Source organism: Botrytis deweyae, assembly GCF_014898535.1.
Source record: "Botrytis deweyae strain B1 chromosome Unknown BDEW_022, whole genome shotgun sequence".
NCBI lineage: Eukaryota > Fungi > Ascomycota > Leotiomycetes > Helotiales > Sclerotiniaceae > Botrytis > Botrytis deweyae.
In genome coordinates, this window is record NW_024066229.1 from 620,632 (window position 1) to 640,684 (window position 20,053).

At 37.3% G+C, this 20,053-nt stretch overlaps 3 protein-coding genes across 3 annotated transcripts; 1 reads left to right on the plus strand and 2 right to left on the minus strand.

Moving 5' to 3' along the window:
• Nucleotides 1-527: 527 nt before the first annotated feature.
• Nucleotides 528-844, minus strand: EAE98_008552 (uncharacterized protein; the record flags this gene model as incomplete). Its single annotated transcript, XM_038956175.1, has 2 exons — nucleotides 528-623; nucleotides 695-844. 2 exons carry the CDS (start codon nucleotides 842-844, stop codon nucleotides 528-530), a joined length of 246 nt encoding a protein of 81 aa, XP_038807634.1.
• A 2,918-nt stretch (nucleotides 845-3,762) lies between these two features.
• EAE98_008553 (uncharacterized protein) lies at nucleotides 3,763-6,025 on the plus strand (the record flags this gene model as incomplete). The annotated part of the gene is made up of 8 exons (XM_038956176.1): nucleotides 3,763-4,082; nucleotides 4,139-4,494; nucleotides 4,548-4,723; nucleotides 4,776-4,979; nucleotides 5,031-5,174; nucleotides 5,226-5,465; nucleotides 5,558-5,741; nucleotides 5,805-6,025. The coding sequence occupies 8 exons, from the start codon at nucleotides 3,763-3,765 to the stop codon at nucleotides 6,023-6,025; spliced, it is 1,845 nt and encodes a 614-aa protein (XP_038807635.1).
• A 380-nt stretch (nucleotides 6,026-6,405) lies between these two features.
• Nucleotides 6,406-8,930, minus strand: EAE98_008554 (uncharacterized protein). Its single transcript, XM_038956177.1, has 7 exons — nucleotides 8,605-8,930; nucleotides 8,110-8,535; nucleotides 8,001-8,048; nucleotides 7,725-7,951; nucleotides 7,039-7,594; nucleotides 6,851-6,974; nucleotides 6,406-6,792 (listed from the first exon to the last, which is right to left on the minus strand). The coding sequence occupies exons 1-7, from the start codon at nucleotides 8,800-8,802 to the stop codon at nucleotides 6,563-6,565; spliced, it is 1,809 nt and encodes a 602-aa protein (XP_038807636.1). The 5' UTR covers nucleotides 8,803-8,930; the 3' UTR covers nucleotides 6,406-6,562.
• Between the last annotated feature and the right edge of the window lie 11,123 nt (nucleotides 8,931-20,053).

Sequence of the window (20,053 nt, forward strand, 5' to 3'; positions counted from 1 at the left end):
CTTGCCGCTACACCCTGTATGATAAGTTTGACAATCATCACCGCTCGTTTTGTGAATTGTCCAAGGTTTACATTCAATGCTACCAAAATGACCTCACTAGCGGTTCTCTCGTACATTTTCTTATTTGTCTCAATGTTTAATGCCGGAACATGTTATAAATTCTCTTTTTCAGTCGAACCAAATTACTCATTATTGTCAGAGCTCACTCATGGATCGCATGTCATGGTTAATCGAGCAATTTGTGATAGCAAGCGAGATAGGAGTTAGTCAACATTCATCTAGAAGCTGCCCAAAACCATTTAACTCAAATCCACCAAATAATCCATTTCGTTGATAGTACTACTTTACTTGTCCTATAACGAACGAAATCCACCTTCAATCCGAGAAAGAAAAATAATCCCCCCGTTCAGGCCCAGCATCCGCTGAATCCATTGCTAATCATCAAGCTATTGATGAATTGCAGCCAACAAGAAACTGCAAAACAATTAGCAGATTTCACACAAGTCTGGGCAGAATGAACTCTTACTTTAGAAGCAGTATGGGATTCCTGAAATGTAGTTGCAGTAATGAGGGCATGGACCACTACCAATCTGCACAATCTGCCCGTTTATAGCACATTGTGACTACATTTTCATTAGCATTTGATGATATTTCAAGTAAAGACAGAGTCTGATTATGACCGAATAAAACTTACAATGCCATTGCCTGGGAATCCGTTTACACGAGGTCCCGAACAAACATATTGACCAAACGGAATACTGCCTCCGTTGAAGGGGCATCTTCTAATCTGCGCAGTGGCACTGCCGGCAAGAAAGGCCATAACAACTGGGATGTAGAATTGCATTTTGAAAATTGGGCTGAGCTTCTAATGAATGGCTTTTGATATGAATTGTGTGATTGAGGTCAAGGATTGTGTGATTGATGACTAGACAAAGCGAAAAGCTTGCAATATATATAGGTGAAGCCGGTTTGCTATCCCTTAACTCGTGAAATTAAAACATTCTTCTCTCATTTCCTGAGCTTTCTGCATTCTTTGTGTTTTGTTCATGAGAGTACAACATTCTTTTCTTTTTCCAAGATTCTCCTTTTTCCGAGATCACGATGGCTTCGAATCTTAGACTGAGAAAGCGCATTTTTTTCACTCAAAGCTTAACTTAGAGCTGAGCTCATCTCAAACACATTCAATGATGAATCACAGGAATGCTTCCGCCAGGGAAATGAGTATCATATACGACTGATGACGAGTTATAGTGATATGTTTCAACAAATCACTTACTATTCACGGAATTATAGGATATTTCTCGATGAACTCATCTTCAATGAGTCAAGGGAGGTAGTATAAGATCTGAAAATATCTCCGGCTTGGTGCAGGGATGATTTCTCTTCATTTGTCATCGAAGGTTTCAAAGACTCCGATACATTCCTAATACCAACCCCCAGATCAAAGGAATGACTGACTTTTCTACTTTAAATGCAAAGACTTCACAGTGGAGTCAGTGATCATCAGGTCATGGAAAGTATACGAATGATCAGCCTTTTTTACTCGTATTCATTCACAAAATCAATGTGCGCTGCCCCAGAAAGTATTTTTCATGTGATTGCAAGTGAACATTTTTTGGTCTTCAACATACAACTGAATCAAGATTCCACGTATGTGACTATGACTGAGTACCTGGATAGCGTTGATATATAATTGAGATCGTATTATGTGTCCTTCTCATCTCTGTCATTGCCTACCTTTATCGATCCAATCTTTACTAAGGAAAAAAAGGAGATTATGATGCAGCTATTGCAATGATCTAACTAGTAGCGAATTCGGAGGAACAAGCTATGAATATCTACCCATCTTGATTCACAATCTTGTCAATAACAATAGATTTTGGTCATCATAGATATGCACGTGGAGGTAAAGGGGTGAAGGGATATCTTGAGAGGAATGCTTGTAAACATTACTGATTTTTGTCTCCGCGGAACTTATATGTCGACTGGTGTTTGAAAAATAACATCCCAGTAGGGGTGCAACACATGCATGTACTCAAGGTTATCTCTTATTCCTGAAAAGCTACATGTTTCATTTTGTGGTATACGGAGAGCTACCGTTCAATAGTGAACGGAGGAGAAGTGATATTTATAACAGGCGCAGTAGAGAAGACCAAGGCATTTTAAAAAGAGTCCACATTGACCTCATCAAAAACCTCGTTCCCGAAGATGATGCCTTTCAATGAAGCCTCTGGGTTCCGACTTTCTATGGTGGTATGAGCTTTGTGTAAATTCTCAATCAAGTAATGGTTGTAGGCCATGGGGTAGCCTGACAAATCTGGCCCTAGGCTTCCCTGTACTTCAATGGCAAAGCTTTCTTTTTGTCCGTCATCCAAGGGCTAGTAACCTCACGTGGATTCATTTCAATAGTTTGATTATTCATAATGCATGGTAAGTGATAAAGCCAGTAAGATATTACCTTCGACAAAATTCAATGGCTTTGCTTTGTTACTGCTTCGGCTCTCTTCTACACTTCTCTTTCCGTACCTTTTATTCACCCCCCTTTTCTCAATTTTTTCTCAGAGTTTTCTCAAAATTTGTCTAGCGCCAGGTTCTCATCACCTTTGTTACAAATATTTACCCATACTCTCATATCAATTTTTAAACTCCACCATAACTCATTATTTCATTAATAATTTCTTTTCAATCAGGTTAGCAATGCATCTCATGAGTAAGCGGACTACATCAGGAACTTTATCTAGAATATCATCATGCTCGCTTAAAGAATTGAAATGTCAAATAGTGTTTCGCTAGCAATGGCTTTCTTTTTCAGGAATTTAAGATATATGACATCAATTGACTCCAAACAAAAAGTGGAGAAACGTTGTACCCTTATGATTTCAGTTGTCCTATGTCTTCCCGAACAGCGCCACCCACTAGAGTTCGTATGGAACGTCACTTTACGGCATTAGGAAGATGATAAGAACCAGTAATTCGTTATACAGAACCCCTAGAGTAGGACTCTTATACCTTGTAGTAAATTCTCCAAACGATTGATACTCTTATTTACAGTAAGTCGTCACCCAGAGCGAAAGCGAGTTGCTGCGCCTTTTCCTGAGCGATTGCGTATAGGCTCAGTGGTAATGTAGATCGGAAAGTATCTTTTGGGGTCGGTGCTTGCCCGGCTCGCCTGGGTGCAAGAAATGCTTGGCAATAGTAAAATACCGGTACATATTAAGACTTTTTTCAGTGAGATAATGAATTTCTATGCGGGCTTGGTTTTATTATCACTTCTCGTAAGCATGTTAATACTCTGAAGGCCAATATGATACCTGCTCAAAATCTGTATCAAGTTCTCTGCTTTTTTAAGCCAGCCGTTGAGAACACCAGTAAGCGAGTATGTCATTCTGCCCAAGCAGAAAAATGACGTTGCTACGTTGATTTCTGATTTCCAACTGCCATCACGGATCGGAACCACTAATTTTCAAAACACATAATTTAGTGCAACCAATTGTAATTAATGATTATCTAGTGCTGATCAATTTGTGACTCGTAGTAAGAGATGGAGGGTACGAGGATGGAGGATGTATCTGGGTTAGGTAACCTTAGTGAAGAGCCCGTCAAATTCTTAGCGGCTTGGCATTCACCATTTCCCCCTAATAACTTAAGCCTAAGTGTCTTTCTTTACTTATAAAGCATCATTCTTTCCAGTCCAAGTATTTTCTTCCTACTTCGAACACTAACTTTCTCTGCTCTTATTGTATCTACTGGAATTGTTCAAAAATGCAGAGATCTAATGCTACATCGGTCGACGGCCTTTCGAGTAGCGGACCAGATTGCTCGGCAGGCGACATGGCGACCGCAAAGCTACCCACCGAAGAGAAAACGTCCTTCAATTCACAGCAACAAAACTCGGATTCATTTCAACACTTGGACAATTACCGATTCGATGGTTTAACGGGATGGAGGCGGTTCCGAATGTTGCGTCCTGGTCTAGGAATGTATCATGATATTCGCCGTCGACTACCATACTACCAAAGTGATATTTCAGATGCTGCAACTTACCGCACTTTTGCGAGTACTGTGAGAATGTACTTTGTAAAGTTCGAGCCCCCAAGACAGCTCCTTTTAGAAATCCATACTAACAGTGTGTAAAAAGCCTGCTTCCTGCCTTAGCCTACACTTTGGATATGAGCCGCCGAACTGGCGGTTTCTACGGGATCAACGAAGCACTTTTCTCATCCGCTCTTGCGGCAATGGTGTTCAGTACCATTGCCGCTCAGCCATTGACTATCGTTGGTATCACCGGTTTGATCTCATTGTTCAATTACACTATATACGACATCATAAAGATGTACGATGTCTCTATATATCCTCAGTTTATGGCATGGACCGCTATTTGGGCTGCAATCTGGCATTGGCTAGTCGCCATCTGGAATCTTTGTGATTACATGCGTTATGTCACCGATTTCTCTAGCGAAGCCTTTGGCATGTATGTTGGCATTATCTATATGAGTGAGTTCTCCGGCATTTTCCCCTTTTGAAACTTGATGCTGAGGGTAATGTAGTTAAGGGGGTTGAGGAGCTGGTCAGCTTGTTTGATTCATACGGAAGCATCGATGGATATCTGAGCTGTGTTATTGCAATCCTATATTTTGGCACCGTATATGCCTTGGAGAAAATTGGCCGTGGAACGCTGGCAAAGCCATGGGCTCGAGGAATACTTGCTGACTATGCATACCCTGTGAGTTTCAGCAAAAATGTTACCTTGAGTCGTTTTCTGATAGTATTTCCAGATTGCTACCATCTTTTGGGTTGGATTTTCACACATTCCAGGAACAATCAAAAGAGCAAATATCAGTGTCTTACCCATCAGTCGCTCTTTCTATCCGACGCAGCCTCGAAATTGGCTTATTGATTTCTGGAATCTCGATGCGAAATGGGTCTTTGCAGCTATGCCCTTTGGATTCCTGGTTATGCTTTTATTCTATTACGATCATGTTTGTGTTTGTTCCTCGAATCTTGGTTCACAGGGTTGACTTTTATAATAGAACGTCAGTAGTTTGACTGCACAAGCAAAGCAATTCCCTCTCAAGAAACCAGGCGGCTTTCACTGGGACTTTTTCCTGCTCGGCTGCACAACATTTATTGCAGGGATCCTAGGTATACCGCTTCCAAATGGCCTCGTGCCACAAGTAAGTCAGATTTCACCCTTTGAAGACATCAATCTCTGACCTTATTGGCAGGCACCTGTACACACAGAATCACTCACAGTCTACGAAACCGAGGTAAAAATTATCGTTACCGAAGAAGGCTCGGATAACGAAATCCGTCGCCCAATCGTCAGAGCCGCGAGTGTAGTTGAGCAGCGCGTTTCGCATTTCTTGATGGGTCTCGGCATCATTGGCACCATGACTGGACCCCTCCTAATCGTGCTGCACACGATGCCACGAGCACTATTTAGTGGTGTTTTCTTTGTTGTCGGTGTAAGATGCATTCTTCTCTCAACACAAACTCTTCCCCCTCCGAAATTTCCCTTCCTGCTTTAAGATATCTAACCAAGATTCAATACCAATAGTGGGGTTCAATTGAGACCAACGGCATAACGCAGAAGCTACTATTTCTCTTCACTGAACGTCGCTTCATTCAGAAAGGGGAACCTCTTCTACGAGTCAAAAGGAGCAAGATTTGGCTCTATTTACTGTGTCAAATCGTTGGTGTAGCTGCCCCAGTAGCAATCTCACTAACTATTGCTGCAATTGGTATATTTCCATCACACGACCTCCAAGAGACTCAAACACACTAACAACAATCTTTCTATATAGGCTTTCCAATCCTAGTCTGCATTCTCATTCCCTTCCGATGGGCCGTAATGCCACGCTTCTTTACTGTCGCAGAGCTCGAGGTCATGGACGATCTAACAGCCAATAACAAAGTCGTTCTGGCAAGTTTAGGCGGTGCACCGAAGCTTACCGAGAAACCGACGCCTGGGGAGTATAATTTAGAGGGAAGATCTAATGAAAGGATGAGCGGGATAACAAGATAGAGGGAGGGTAGCTGTCATCGTTAGGTTAGGAATGACGCCGAAGAGTGTGTGAGAGATAGATAATTCTAGTGGTTGAAGGGTGAAAGAACTTCGATAATTTTCTCCCTGTTGCATGAAAGCCGGAATAAGGTTAGGATAAACATAGAATTTATTTTTAGACAGACTTTTTCAGGAGTGGTAGACTCCTACACGCACCTGGGTTAATTTACCTTCTCGTTGACTTTGGAAATAGAATAAATATAAAGCTCATTATCCTCTTTTAAATTAACCAAAGAAAATAGGAATGCGTGTGACGAAGCGAACTGGTTACTCCAATTTATCCTTGGAATATGAAATTAAGGTAGGAATAAAAAGAAGGAGAAAAAGAAATGTGGGATTTTCCTTAAGCCTTCGCGGACGAACATTGGAAAGGGCATCTCTTGATCAAGATAACGTGTGATCAAACCCGTAAAAAAAATCACGTGTCATATTTAAACTTTGACCTCTAATGAATCCAAATCCTTGTATACCTAGTAATGAAGATTGAAGTAAACCAAATCAAGTGGCAGATGGACGTGCCCGCCTTCTTGCGTACCGACAACATAACTCTCCACACAAACAATCTTTATCGAGATCCTTCCAATACTCATGTGAGTAGTCTACCGTTATCTCCTCTCCAGCTTCAATTCTTTTAGAGACCAAGACAATACGTTCAGTTCCCAGCCAGTAAAATTTCTGGAATTGGCTATTCGGTGCGCAGGAATGGTTAACAAAGCGCGTGTAGTTACCTATTGAAACAAATATATTAGATACAGAAGGAAAGAATTGAGGCAAAGGTTAACAAACCCATCCGTCCTTGGTATATTTGGTACTGATTTTCAGTGCTTTTGCTTTGCATTACATCTTTACCTTCCATTCCCTTAGTAACCAGTCCTACGAACTCGCCAATTGCCGAACCGCGAGCAAATTCCTAGGGCGCATGTATTGTCAGCGGGACTTTGAATAAGTTGAGATTATGCTAGCACAATACTTACACAACGTGCGATAATCCCGTTGTTCATTCCCAGTGGAGTACGAAAAACCTGTACAGGAGGAGGTGCTTTGCAGCACCCGTATAACTCTGGAAAACAACGGCATTCATTGACAGAAGAGCTGTTCGATTGCAAGCGTCCGCAATCACGACAAGTTACAGTACTAGAATTTTCCACCATACGCGGATCTTCAACACCCCAAGCAGCTTGATCCATTACGGAGTCCTCAATGTGGGAAAACTCAAAATCCGGGTCCCACTGCATGTATGTGGATTTGAGCGTAACAGGTTTGGCTGTATCGCAGACAACCCAGTCATGTGGATGTCCAGTATATGCCGGTTGAGATTCTATGCCTATGAATTTTAGGAGTTTGCGCCATTCTGGGTGGATTGTATCGGCTGCTACTTCCAGGCCAGATTGGAGTCGTTCAAGTCTTGTTGTGAGATTCTTTTCGAAGCCTACACGATATTTGCAGAGTCGATAAATTCCGGAGCCGGCAAAGGCCAAGCAGGCCCAGCCACCTGCATCCTTGATTTCTTTGTATCCTCGCCAGATTGCTCTGCCAAATGTCAGTTATTGTTTCGTAATATCGAAGGATTTGGTAATTCATTGGTGCCAAGTGAGTAATCACACATATAATGCAATCATCGATCTTGGATATGAAAATGTAGACGTTAGGTAATACGCACAGTCTGTTCCTCAGCTCTTTTTCTGACCATTTAAGGATTGTACAGGCCTCCCGGAGAGCAAGCATTTTGGTATCTGTGTTGGATAGAAATGGGTTCTGGATTCCGATTTCTTTGACTCGATAATCAAAGCAGTCGACCCAGTGAGCTTGAATGATCGTTTCTAAGGAGCGACACCGGCGTGATACTGTTGTGATTTTTAGACAGAGCGAGTTGATGGCTCGGAACGTCTGTTGAAATGTCAGGAAGTTGAACTAGATATTAAGTCACCAGACTAACCTCGATATTAGGCCCGCCGGTTGCGATTATTGGTACACAGTCACTATCCTGTTAAACTCATTAGTCTAGACTTCAAGCATATTAATCGGTGATTTGAGGGTGGAAATACCAGCAAAATGGGTGCAAGCTCGACGTTACTGTATACTTGTTTCCATACTCCAGCAACAAATTTTTCGACCGAGGATGGCTGCAATTGATGAATGCCATGATCATTCCTTTTTTTTCTTTGAGGGAACACTCGGGATTCTGTCTGTAACTGTCTCACAGTCGAATTTCCTGCCTGTGAAGATGTACTAGAGTCATCTGGCATCTCATCACAGCCGCCTCTTCTGATCGTTAGTCCTCCGATGGTCTTTCGCCTCTTCTCAAGGGAGGAGGATTGATGAATGCTGGGCAGCTCAGGCACTTTATTAGCTAATTCGACCCCCTTCATTATTGTATCATCACGCAACAGGGAAGGACCTGTAACCACAGGTATTGTGCATTGTTGGTTTAAATATTCATGTGACTCGGTTTGATCTAGAGAAATTGAGCCCTAAGCCTCATTTTAGAAAAATTGCTGATGAAATAATTGAACAGATGTGATCTAGATAATCTATCTTACTAAATAAATTGGCTGGGACTTGTATCCTCCAAGTTGATCCTGTGGCACACATGGATCGATGCAGATCTCAGCATGTATCTTCAGAAAAGTGGAAGTTTGAGGTGGCAACGAAGCTAATGAAGCGTTCAATTCGACAGTAAAGTCGTGGCGTAGAATAGTGACTAAGTCCTGAATTGCTTTAAAAGGTTCCATAGCCATAATTTAAGATCATGAGAAACAAACCCCAAATGGTCGATAATTGTGCGTGAATGCAAGAGTAATACTGCCCGGGCAGAGTTGGAAAAGAAGGTGATGACATTATCACGTGACAACCATCAGCTCGGACCTCGACTTGAGGTCTGACTCTACATAGGAGAAAAAAGAGGCTGGTTTTGATCACTTTTTAATACCGTATTCTTTTAGAATATTACAGGAACGCTAGCAAGGATCATTACTTTAAGCTTGTTTTAGGGCCAATTAGATTGCTTTTAAATGGAATAAAATACCTCAAAATAGAAGGGCCAATTGAAATTTTCAAGACATTTGATGAATAATCCATCAAATTAACGAATCAATCGCCTCTAGTATTTCCTACAACCCTAACCCACAATAAGCTTAAATTTTGAATCCTTGCTAGCGTTCCTGTAATATTCTAAAAGAATACGATATCCTCAATAACTAAATTCTTTTTCTTAAATCTAAAATTGTTAGTTTGAGAGAGATACGGAAAATGTGATTCCTACTATGTGTAAGCCCCTAAATATCTATTTGTATTTAATCTAAAAAGCTAGCTAAATAAAAGGAATAGTAGACCTTATATAAACACTACTGAAAGAACTAGTCTCTTTCGCTTTTGTCTAAATACCTTTAATACAATTATTATTGTATAAAAGTTATTCCTTTAAAGTAAATTCCTTTAAATGAATTCCCTTATCCACACACTCGGAACTCTCTTTTATAGCTTCAAATATAATAACAAAAAAGAAATTCGTGAAATTATAAATATTCTTTATTTGCTAGTTAAAATCCCTAACCTCTTATTAATAGAACTAATCCCTTTCTTCCCTTAATCCTATTCCACCCACTTCATTGCTTTAATATTAATCTTATTCATATTAATCAAATTAGTAAAAACTTAATACAATTTTCCTTTCATTATTACATCAATTAGATTAATTAGACTATCAATCCAAATCACCTTAATAATCTTTCTCTACTCATAGGATTGATATAATACTATAATATTGATCATTAATCTTTTTTCATTAATTATTCCTAGTTTTATAAATAAATCATATAATAACTTGGAATCAATACACAAAACTAATAGAATCTCCTTGCCAAGAATAATACTAACTATAGAAATGATTACTACACTGATATTGAATCCCTAAACTAATCCATATAATTCGAATACTAAAATATTATATATAACTCTCTTATACTTAATAAATAACCAATAAATAATATTAATATTATTATATTTATCTATTATTATAATTACATAACTTATCTGAAACAAATAATCCTTATTATTCACAAAAAAGATATTAGTAAAAACAACAATCTTAAATAAATCTAGATCAAATAATACATATTTGAATCCTCTAACAAAGTTTTCTTTTTATTATTTAATATATTTATTTAACACCACAATATCATCCTTACTGAATTGAATCGTTTACACTATTATAAATAAATCAAAAGATACTTCGGATTAACATATAATTACAATATATACTCCACAGGTTTGTTATATAACATATTGTTTATATATAAAAATATACTTCCAAATCTTGCTACACATACTATATATATTCATAGATTTAATAGATATAAACTACAAATTGTTATATTACTTCTTCTAATCGAAATAAATATTATTACCCTTAAATATAAAAATAATACTATTAAACTTTAATAAATAATTATAAGTAAGTTCCTTACAATCCTTAATTATAAAGCTAGCCTGCTTGAATTGCTTATCCTCAGCTTGTATAAACATACTATCTCTAACAATAAGTATATCATCTGTTTGAAATCCTATAATACTAAATCCAGTTCCCTTATTATTAGTATACAAAAAACAAGGGTTATATATAGATTACTACATCTTAAGCTTCTTGTAGTAATAAATATAATATATTCGAAATTAATAGTTTCCTATCTTAAAAATATTATATAATAATTTAATAACTAATAAAATTATATCAATTAATAAGTTTATCTCTTTTGAAGTATAGATATAAAAAGTATAATATAAGTTCGAAGTGGATTGAATGTATACCTAAATAATATCTCGAATATATACTTTTGTATCTGTTTTTCGAGTACTTATAGTTAATGAGACTAAAATGTATTAATATAATTATTGAATTATTAGGAATTATATCAATATAGATGTTTTATTAGTATTATTATATATTTGAATAATTAGTTTTAATTTATGAAATTCAGTATTCGTTTCTTTATTCTTGATTTTATTGATAAACTATAATTTGAAAATATATATACCAAAAGGAATATCCGAAAGTAATACAATCTTGAATATACTCTTAATCGTTAATCTATCAATTTCTTTCTTTCTGGATTCCTTATATACAATAGAATCCTTGGGATTGGTAGTAAAACATTCGAAATAATAATTCTATATATAAACTCGAATTTGAAATATAATCACTTATAGGAAAAATATCGGAATAAGAATCTAATTATTCTTAAATAAATCCAAAAAGGGTTTCTTTAGATTTGTTAAATATATAATCATTATTTCTGAAAGAAATAATATAACTTTATTAGATTTTGATAAAGTTATTTTGAAATCAATATTATAATTAATTTCTTTAATTTTTTTAATATATCTAGTTTTTAATTACTTATAATATAGCTTTATTAATGTAAATCTAAATCTTATAGGTTTATAAAATAGATCAAGAGTATATATTTCCCTTTTCATATTAATAAATGAAAAAGGTTCTTTTTATTTATTAGTAACTATTTTATTATCCTTCCTTCAAATTAAAACCTTATTATTTGATAATAAATCATAAAGTATAGTTGTAGAGGGTTTATTGTATGTATTCAAAGCTTCTTATATTTATATAGAATTATATAATCTACAAACCTCTATTATAACTTTAAAGATTATAATAGTATACTATTGAATAATAAATATTGAAAAACTGATATTGATTATACAGGGAAATATCCTAAAAACGAGTAATATAAGTATTAAATCATCAAATCCAATAATATTATTAATTACCTTTATAATTATTTAAAATATAATTGCCTTACAAATACTGAGTTTATAAACTTCTTTGTAAATAATTTTATAAGATCTATACAATAATATATGAAATCTCTTAATAACATCAATCGAATAATACGTCTTTACAAAAACTATCTTTATTTAAATAAATATTGATATAACATATTGTTGAAACTCTTTTCTAATAAAGTTGATATTAGTATTATAAATAATGTACTCTAATAGATTAATATATATATCAATTCAGTATTTATAGAGTTTATTCTATATATACTTTATAGATATATTGCTTAGTTATCGAATAATTTGAAAATATATAGTTTTATCAATAATATATAAAATCGGATTATTATTGATATAAAGTACATTGATAAGTATAATATAGTTGAATTCAAAATTCTTATCAAATAAAGAAAATTTGAATCTACCAGGCAATTTACTATAGATTTAATAATAATAACAAAATTTAATAAACTATTTAATTATTTCAAAGTTCTTATTATACCCAAAGTATTTAAATACCTTATAAAACTTATACACAGATAGATAATTAAATTGATAATAAATTTATTATAGCTCAATTTTGATAAAGTAGCAATTATTATTATCAATAAAATAATTAATCAATCCTTCAATATTAATATTCTATAGCAAAAATATATAATCAAATCATTAATATATAGAATAAATACTTTTAGATATAATAGTAATATTATCAAGATTGTTATATTTGAATCTAAGTCTATCTATATCAACTAAAGAGAATAAAAATAAAAGGTTAGTTTTCATTATATTTTATTCTATTTTCTCAAATGAAAGATTAATATAAAACAAATTAATAAAAATCGTTGCTCCAATATTATATTGAACTGTTATCTATTCAGTAATAGTTATATTGTATTCAACATCCTCGATTTTCTTTCATACCAAATACTAGTTGTATTCGATAGATAATCTTTTAATCATATCTATATCGATTATAATACTGAAGAATATATCAGCATTATATCGCTTATTGTTTATAATAAATATCTTCGCTATTAATTTATAAATACTTATAATATTATTGAGATTAATTGTTATTAAAGAATTATTATAAATATCTATAGAAATAAAAAATATCCTAAAGACTCCTTTAGAATTACTTATATCAATAAGATATTGATTAATAAAATAATTATTATTATTATTATTATTATTATTATCTTGATTATTTTTCTATTTGATATTAGTAATAAACTGCTTGTATTGCTTTATAAAACTTTTATTATTGAGATTGCTATATTTGATATAATAATTCGTTTTAAATCGGTTTTTTTTCTTTTGTATATACTTATAGTATCTATAGTTCTTTTTTTATAATTAGGGAAATAATAATTGTTTTTGCTTTTATTAATTAATATAAAAAAAGGTTATTATTTGATATACTTATTATAAGATTTCCGAGAAGAGGAACCTGAAGATCTATTATTATAGAAATATCGATCTATAAGGAATATCTCAGGTAATGTATTTTGTCGATCTGTAAGGAATGTTTTAGACAATGTGTTCTATTTCGGAAATGCTTTTTGATAAAAATTAATAGTTTATTTCTCTAATTAATAAGCTTTATAATAATTAAATAAAGATTGTATATTACAGAATAGTATTCCAGAATACTATTGTATACAGACAAGATCCTAATGTAATATGATTAGGAGTCGTATATATTCCTAGAAATAGTATATTAAATAAAGTATAAATCTATAATCATTATATTAAATATTTTCTAAAATTCCTTAATCAGATTCTTCTCAATATAATCCTTAAAAGTGATTCTGTTCCACTTAAAAAGCATATTCCGCTAATATTCAGATTCTTTGAAATTATTAATCATTATTTTATATACACTTTTATATATCTTAAAAAGAGTATTGAAATTAGCTTAATAAAAGTCTCTAATTGTATTTGAAAATATAATCGAAAAGATTATTAAAATTATTTTAATTAATACAAATATTCTATAGTAATACTTTATAAATATAGAGATCTTCAATTAAAAAGAATTATTAATATCCTTATACCTATTATTATCTTTATAAATCTTAGAGAGATTAATAAGATAACGATTCTAATTATATTAATTATTTTCCTAATAATTAGAATAATTATAATAACCCTTATTCCTATTACCTCTATTACCACCTCTATTATTATCTCTATTACTTTTATTGTTATTACTATTTCAGCCACTATTATTATTATTATTATTATCTAAACTATCATTATCATCAGATAATTCTATTGAAGTATCAACCAGTGGAATTCTTAAACCTAATAAAAGTATATTTCGTGTATTCTTAGATTGAAATAAAGATTGAAATAAAACTAATTCTTTTATTATATTAAAAAAAAGAATTGATATAACTTTATTAGGTTTCGGCAAAATTAGTTAATTAGCTATATTATCATCTTTAGGTTTGAAAGATTCAGCTTGTAGTCTTAGATTGAATCTGATAGGAAGATAAGTCTATTTTGTTAATACAAATAATTATATTTCAATAAACTGATATTCCAGAAATTGATTCATAGTTCAATTGTAATACTTGTTATAAGCAAATATTTCTATAAAAGTATTTTCGATACTTATATTGATATTAATATAAACTTTATAATATCGTAAGATTATATAAAAATTATATAATATCAACTTATCAATATTCCTTAATATGCTTTTATGAATACAATCAAAATCGAATATAACTATATCCTAAAGAAATATATCGGTAATTCTTATATCTGAATATATAGTTTTTCTAAAAAGAAAGCATTTATTAGTATAATATTCTATTTTCAATCTAAATATATATCTTTTATAGAACTACCTAGCTTTATTAAAATCTTTTGAAAAAGAATAATTCTGAAGTTTTCCTTTGAATCCTAATTCTTTTATAATTTTCTAAACTTTTCTTTCTTTAATTATTTTATTAAAAGAAATATAAGAATTAAAGGAAATAATAGATTAAAGATAAAAAGAAATATTAATTATATCCAGATTTTTATAAAAAAAAAGTACTGAAATCTATTTGTAAAGGATTAATATTATTGATTGTTATATTAATATATCCTTTTATATTAATAAATTAATTAAATAAAATCGGTTGTCACGGTCAATCCGTGTAAGGGCTGGCGAGGGCACGTGAGTAGCCCCTGCGGGGCTACTTCGGGCCGACGCCAACCCGCGCACAATTATAAATTGTAGAATTTTCATAGTTTAGAAGGATTAATGAAAAGTCTTTGTGCTACATTACACCTAGTTGATTCATTGCTATTATCTACTCTAACAATTCTTTTCATTCCCCTATATAGAGCAATCCGTCAACTATTTCTTAGTCGAGCAACCATCGGTACCACTATGGTTTCAACAAGAAGAACACCTGTCCCAAGGGGAGAGCGGGATACCCGCAGTGCGACTCAAGACCAATCCGGTGAAACTATCGATCAATTCCTGCAGAGTATCGGCAGCGATGCCCACTCGGCCCAATTGCACCCCCCTGGTGACAACGAGGATGTGTCGTTGGCCCAACAACTTAAAGAAATGAAAGAAGAAATGGCAGCTATGAGAGAGGCTCACAGGGTGGCTATGGACCGCATCTTATATGCAACCACCCCGGTCGAGCATAACCGACCCGCAGCCGTACCGAATGCAACCCACCAGGGTACCAACCTTGATCGGGGAAAACCACCGAAGTTGCAGAGATTGAAACAATACGAAGGAAAGAATATCGAGGAAGCTAAGAACTTCTTCTTCCAGGCAGAAATCATGTTTCGAAGCGACGGTGGGTACCATTTTCCCACCGATACTAAGAAAATAGAACATGTCATCCAATACTTTGAACGGCAGCCCCTGGCGATTTGGCGTCGGTATATGAGCGAGTCAAGTTACGAAGAGATGAACTGGGAAAACTTCAGGGAGTACATGTATGACGCTATCATGGACAAAGGGACTAGACAGCGACGAGCAATCCAAAAGATCGTGCATGCGAGGCAAAAAGAAGGAGAAACTGTGAACGCATTCGTAACCTACCTAGAAGGCCTTGAGGAGGACATCGAGCAGGAGGCGGAGAGTGTTCGGGTCGAGAGGCTCTTAGCGGGTCTACTACCCAGTATAGCCAGGAAAATATCGGAATCCCCACAACAACCTGAGTCGCGCAATGAGCTTATAAGACAAGCCTGTAGACTGGAAAGTGTGGAGAAATTATTCCGAGGAAGAGACGCAGGGGACTCACATCGATCCCGCAAGCATAACCAATCACCCTCTCGATATCGAAATCCATCTAAACGCCCCCACCTGGAAAACAACCCGACCCTAACTGTTAAAACAGAGGTCCAAGAATCAAATCAACCCTCTCGAGAGGAATCCTTCAAGACATCAAGACACCCCGCCAACGTATCGTATGCGGAGCGTATGCGGACCGCTATATGCTATAAATGCCAACAGAAAGGGCACATCGCTTCGAACTGTCGGAACGACTTTGCGTGTAGACGTTGTGGGGGAAGGCATAAAGAAAACGAGTGCCAAAATAACCCCCCTGAGGCTACCCGCACGGGAAACGCCTAGACCCAGCAATTATAATGAGCGTCCCATTGACGCTGGGTCCACACAAAGAAGGGCGGACAATCTTTACAGTCACGGCGATCTTTAATAACAACAGCAAGCCGATAGCGCTCCGATGCCTCGTCGACTCGGGAGCGCAAGCCAATATTATACAGCAAAGCAAGTGTATCGAATGGGACTGGACCCCTACCAAGAAAAGCACTCCCCTTGTGTCGGCAAATGGTACCGCAATTGCGTCGTACGGGGACCATGAATTCCCTGTCGAAGTGAAAGATGAAAAAGGGGAAAAGAGAACCCACACTCATAGCTTCACATCAGCGGTGCTGGACCTACCACGGATAGACGCCATCCTAGGTCTCCCGTGGTTACAAACAGTCAACCCCGATATCGATTGGAAGTCGACGTCACTCCGATACCGCCCCATCTTGAGCAATCTCGAGATCATTCCTGCGAAAGAATTTTACCGGGAAATGAAGGAAGGCAAAGCAGTCTTCGCGATCTTCCCAGACAAAATGGCCTCGCAATCAAAAATAAAAGGGGGCCGCCTGGTACTCGCATTGACCTCACATGAGATACCAGAAGAATTCCAGGAGTACAAGAAGGCTTTCTCGGAAGACGAAAGTAGCCTTCTGCCCGAACACCATCCGATGGAGCATCGCATTGACCTCGAACCCGGTTCGACCCCCCCTTGGGGCCCGATTTATTCCTTATCAGAGGAAGAGTCAGCAATACTACGAGAGTACCTAGATGAGTACCAAAGAAAAGGGTGGATAAGAAGGTCTATCAGCTCGGCAGGGGCGCCTATCATGTTCGTTCCAAAGAAGGGGGGAGGCCATCGACTATGTGTCGACTATCGAGGGCTTAACCGGATCACCAGAAAGGATCGAACCCCCCTACCTCTTATCAGTGAATCCCTAGACCGACTCCGACAAGGTGTTATATTCACCAAGCTAGACTTACGGGACGCTTATCATCGAATCCGCATAAGAGCGGGGGATGAGTGGAAGACTGCGTTTCGCACGCGGTATGGCCAGTACGAGTATAGGGTAATGCCTTTCGGCCTCACCAATGCCCCTGCGACATTTCAGACATATATCAATCAAGCCTTGTCCGGCTTGACGGATAGCATCTGTGTGGTGTATCTTGATGATATTCTGATCTACTCAAGAGATAGAGCCACGCATACGACGGATGTCCGAAAGGTCCTCGCGCGACTCATCGAATACAAGCTCTACGCAAAGCTAAAGAAGTGCGTCTTTTATACCAATGAGGTGGAATTCCTGGGATACGTCGTTTCGCCCGCAGGCGTTACTATGGAACCAGGCCGCATTCAGACCATAGTGGAATGGCCAATACCCAATAGCCTTAGAGATGTACAGGTGTTTCTTGGTTTCGCGAACTTTTACCGACGGTTTATCAGGGCCTACTCGGCGGTGGCTCACGGTATGACCGCATTGTTGAAGGGAACGAAGAAAGGAGAGATGGTGGTCGAATTCAAGTGGACTGACGAAGCACAAAAGGCGTTCGAAGCGTTAAAGAAAGCCTTCACATCGGCACCTATTCTCCGGCATTTCGACCCCTTACTCCGTATGATGATCGAAACCGATGCGTCGATCTTTGCTTTGGGTTGCGTGTTGTCACAGCTCTTCTCGGAAGGAACCAAAGAGGCACCGATCCAACGGTGGCACCCCATCGCGTTCTATTCGAGGAAGCTGAGTCCAGCGGAGCAACGATATTTCACTCATGATCAAGAATTACTAGCAATATATACCGCTTTCGTACAGTGGCGCCACTATGCGATAGGGAGTCGACATACTGTCGTGGTTAAGTCGGACCACAACAGCCTCCAGCACTTCATGACAAAGAAAAGCCTGAATGGCCGGCAAGCAAGGTGGGCGGAGGTTTTGGCTGCATATGATTTCGAGATAGTATATAGGGCCGGAAGATTGAATCCCGCAGATGGGCCGTCGCGCCGCCCTGATTACGCTGTCGATACGGACGGTATAAATGATATGCTTCCGACCCTTCAGAATAAACTGAAGAATAGGTCGATGATTATGAATCTGTTTCAAAGTTCCCCCGTCAAGAAGACGGAGCCCCTGCGTAACGTCATAGGCCTCTTACAAAGGGAAGGGTGTGGCCTACCGTTCCGTGAACTCAAGTGTTCACTGGTTGAAACTGGTTGCAAACAGTCGATACCACGTCGGATAGCTTGTGTTTTAGCAGGAGACGAAACAGCATTCGAGCCAGTATCAGAGACGATGAGAAATGCTTTATTGCGTCTCCAAGCGGATGACGATTTTATAAAGAATAAAGAGTACCTGAATCAAAGACTGCGCTCCGCTGGAGTCGCCTCACCTTGGCAGGTGGGCGCCGACGGGCTTCTTAGACACAATGGGAACGCCTACGTACCGCCAGACTCTGCTTTGAGAGCAGAGATCTTGGAAGCCCATCACGATGACCCTACGGGTGGACATTGGGGTGTCTCTAAAACTTTAGAAATCTTGAGATCTAAATACTTCTGGCCTTCAATGAGGAAGGATGTAAAAACGCATATTAAAACATGCGCGGTATGCCAGCGTACCGCTGTCAAAAGGCATAAGCCCTACGGCGAGTTACAGACCCTCCCTATTCCCCATGGACCTTGGAAAGAGATAACTATGGATTTCATTACAGATCTACCCCCATCGAAATTGGGCAAGCATGTGTATGATGCGGTTTTAGTGGTTGTCGACAGGTTCACGAAGCTTGCCCGATACGTACCCGTTAATAAAACGATCACCTCACCGGAACTCGCTCAAACGCTGATGCAGAGTGTGTTTAAGGACTTCGGGGCACCGGAAGGTATCGTGTCAGATAGGGGACCACAGTTCGCAAGCAAGTTCTGGAGTAGTTTTCTTTTTTATCTGCGAATACGACGCAAGTTGTCTACTGCGTTCCACCCTCAGACCGACGGGCAAACGGAGCGACAGAACCAGAACCTGATTCACTATATCAGTTGTTACTCTAATTACCGACAAGACGATTGGTCTTCACTACTACCACTCGCAGAGTTCACTTATAATGCTACGTGGCATAGTACAATAAACACAAGCCCATTCCAAGCGATGTACGGATTCCTACCAACATTCCACTACATCGGCGAGGACGCCGATGCCACAGGGAGGGCACCAGCAGCACGCGAGCGAATCGCCTCCCTCAATGAAGAAAGGGAAAAATTGAGAGAACTGTGGCAAGCAGCTATAGACCGAAAGTCAAAGGATACAGATGGCACGATAACCCAGCGATACAACATCGGAGACAAAGTGATGCTAAGCACCCGAAATATCAAGCAACTTCGACCCAAAAAGAAGTTTTCGGACAGGTTCATAGGCCCTTTTCAAGTAATAGGTATAAAAACCAGTGGTCAAGCATATGAACTCAAGCTACCACCTACCTATAAGATTCACAATGTCTTTCACGTTTCCCTACTGGAACCATGGCATGAACGACAGGGTACCGCTGACCCACCGCCACCAGAGGAGATAGACGATCACTTGGAACACGAAGTGGAGAAGATCATAGCACATAGAAAGAGAGGCAGAGGTGTTCAATACCTAGTC

Excerpts from the sequence above, each read along its gene's own strand:
- EAE98_008554 (XM_038956177.1), bottom strand. The coding sequence starts at position 8,802 with ATGGCTATGGAACCTTTTAAAGCAATTCAGGACTTAGTCACTATTCTA. Across the intron at positions 7,952-8,000 it reads CCGGCGGGCCTAATATCGAG|ACGTTCCGAGCCATCAACTC; the intron begins GTTAGTCTGGTG and ends ACATTTCAACAG. Across the intron at positions 6,793-6,850 it reads AATATACCAAGGACGGATGG|GTAACTACACGCGCTTTGTT; the intron begins GTTTGTTAACCT and ends TTGTTTCAATAG.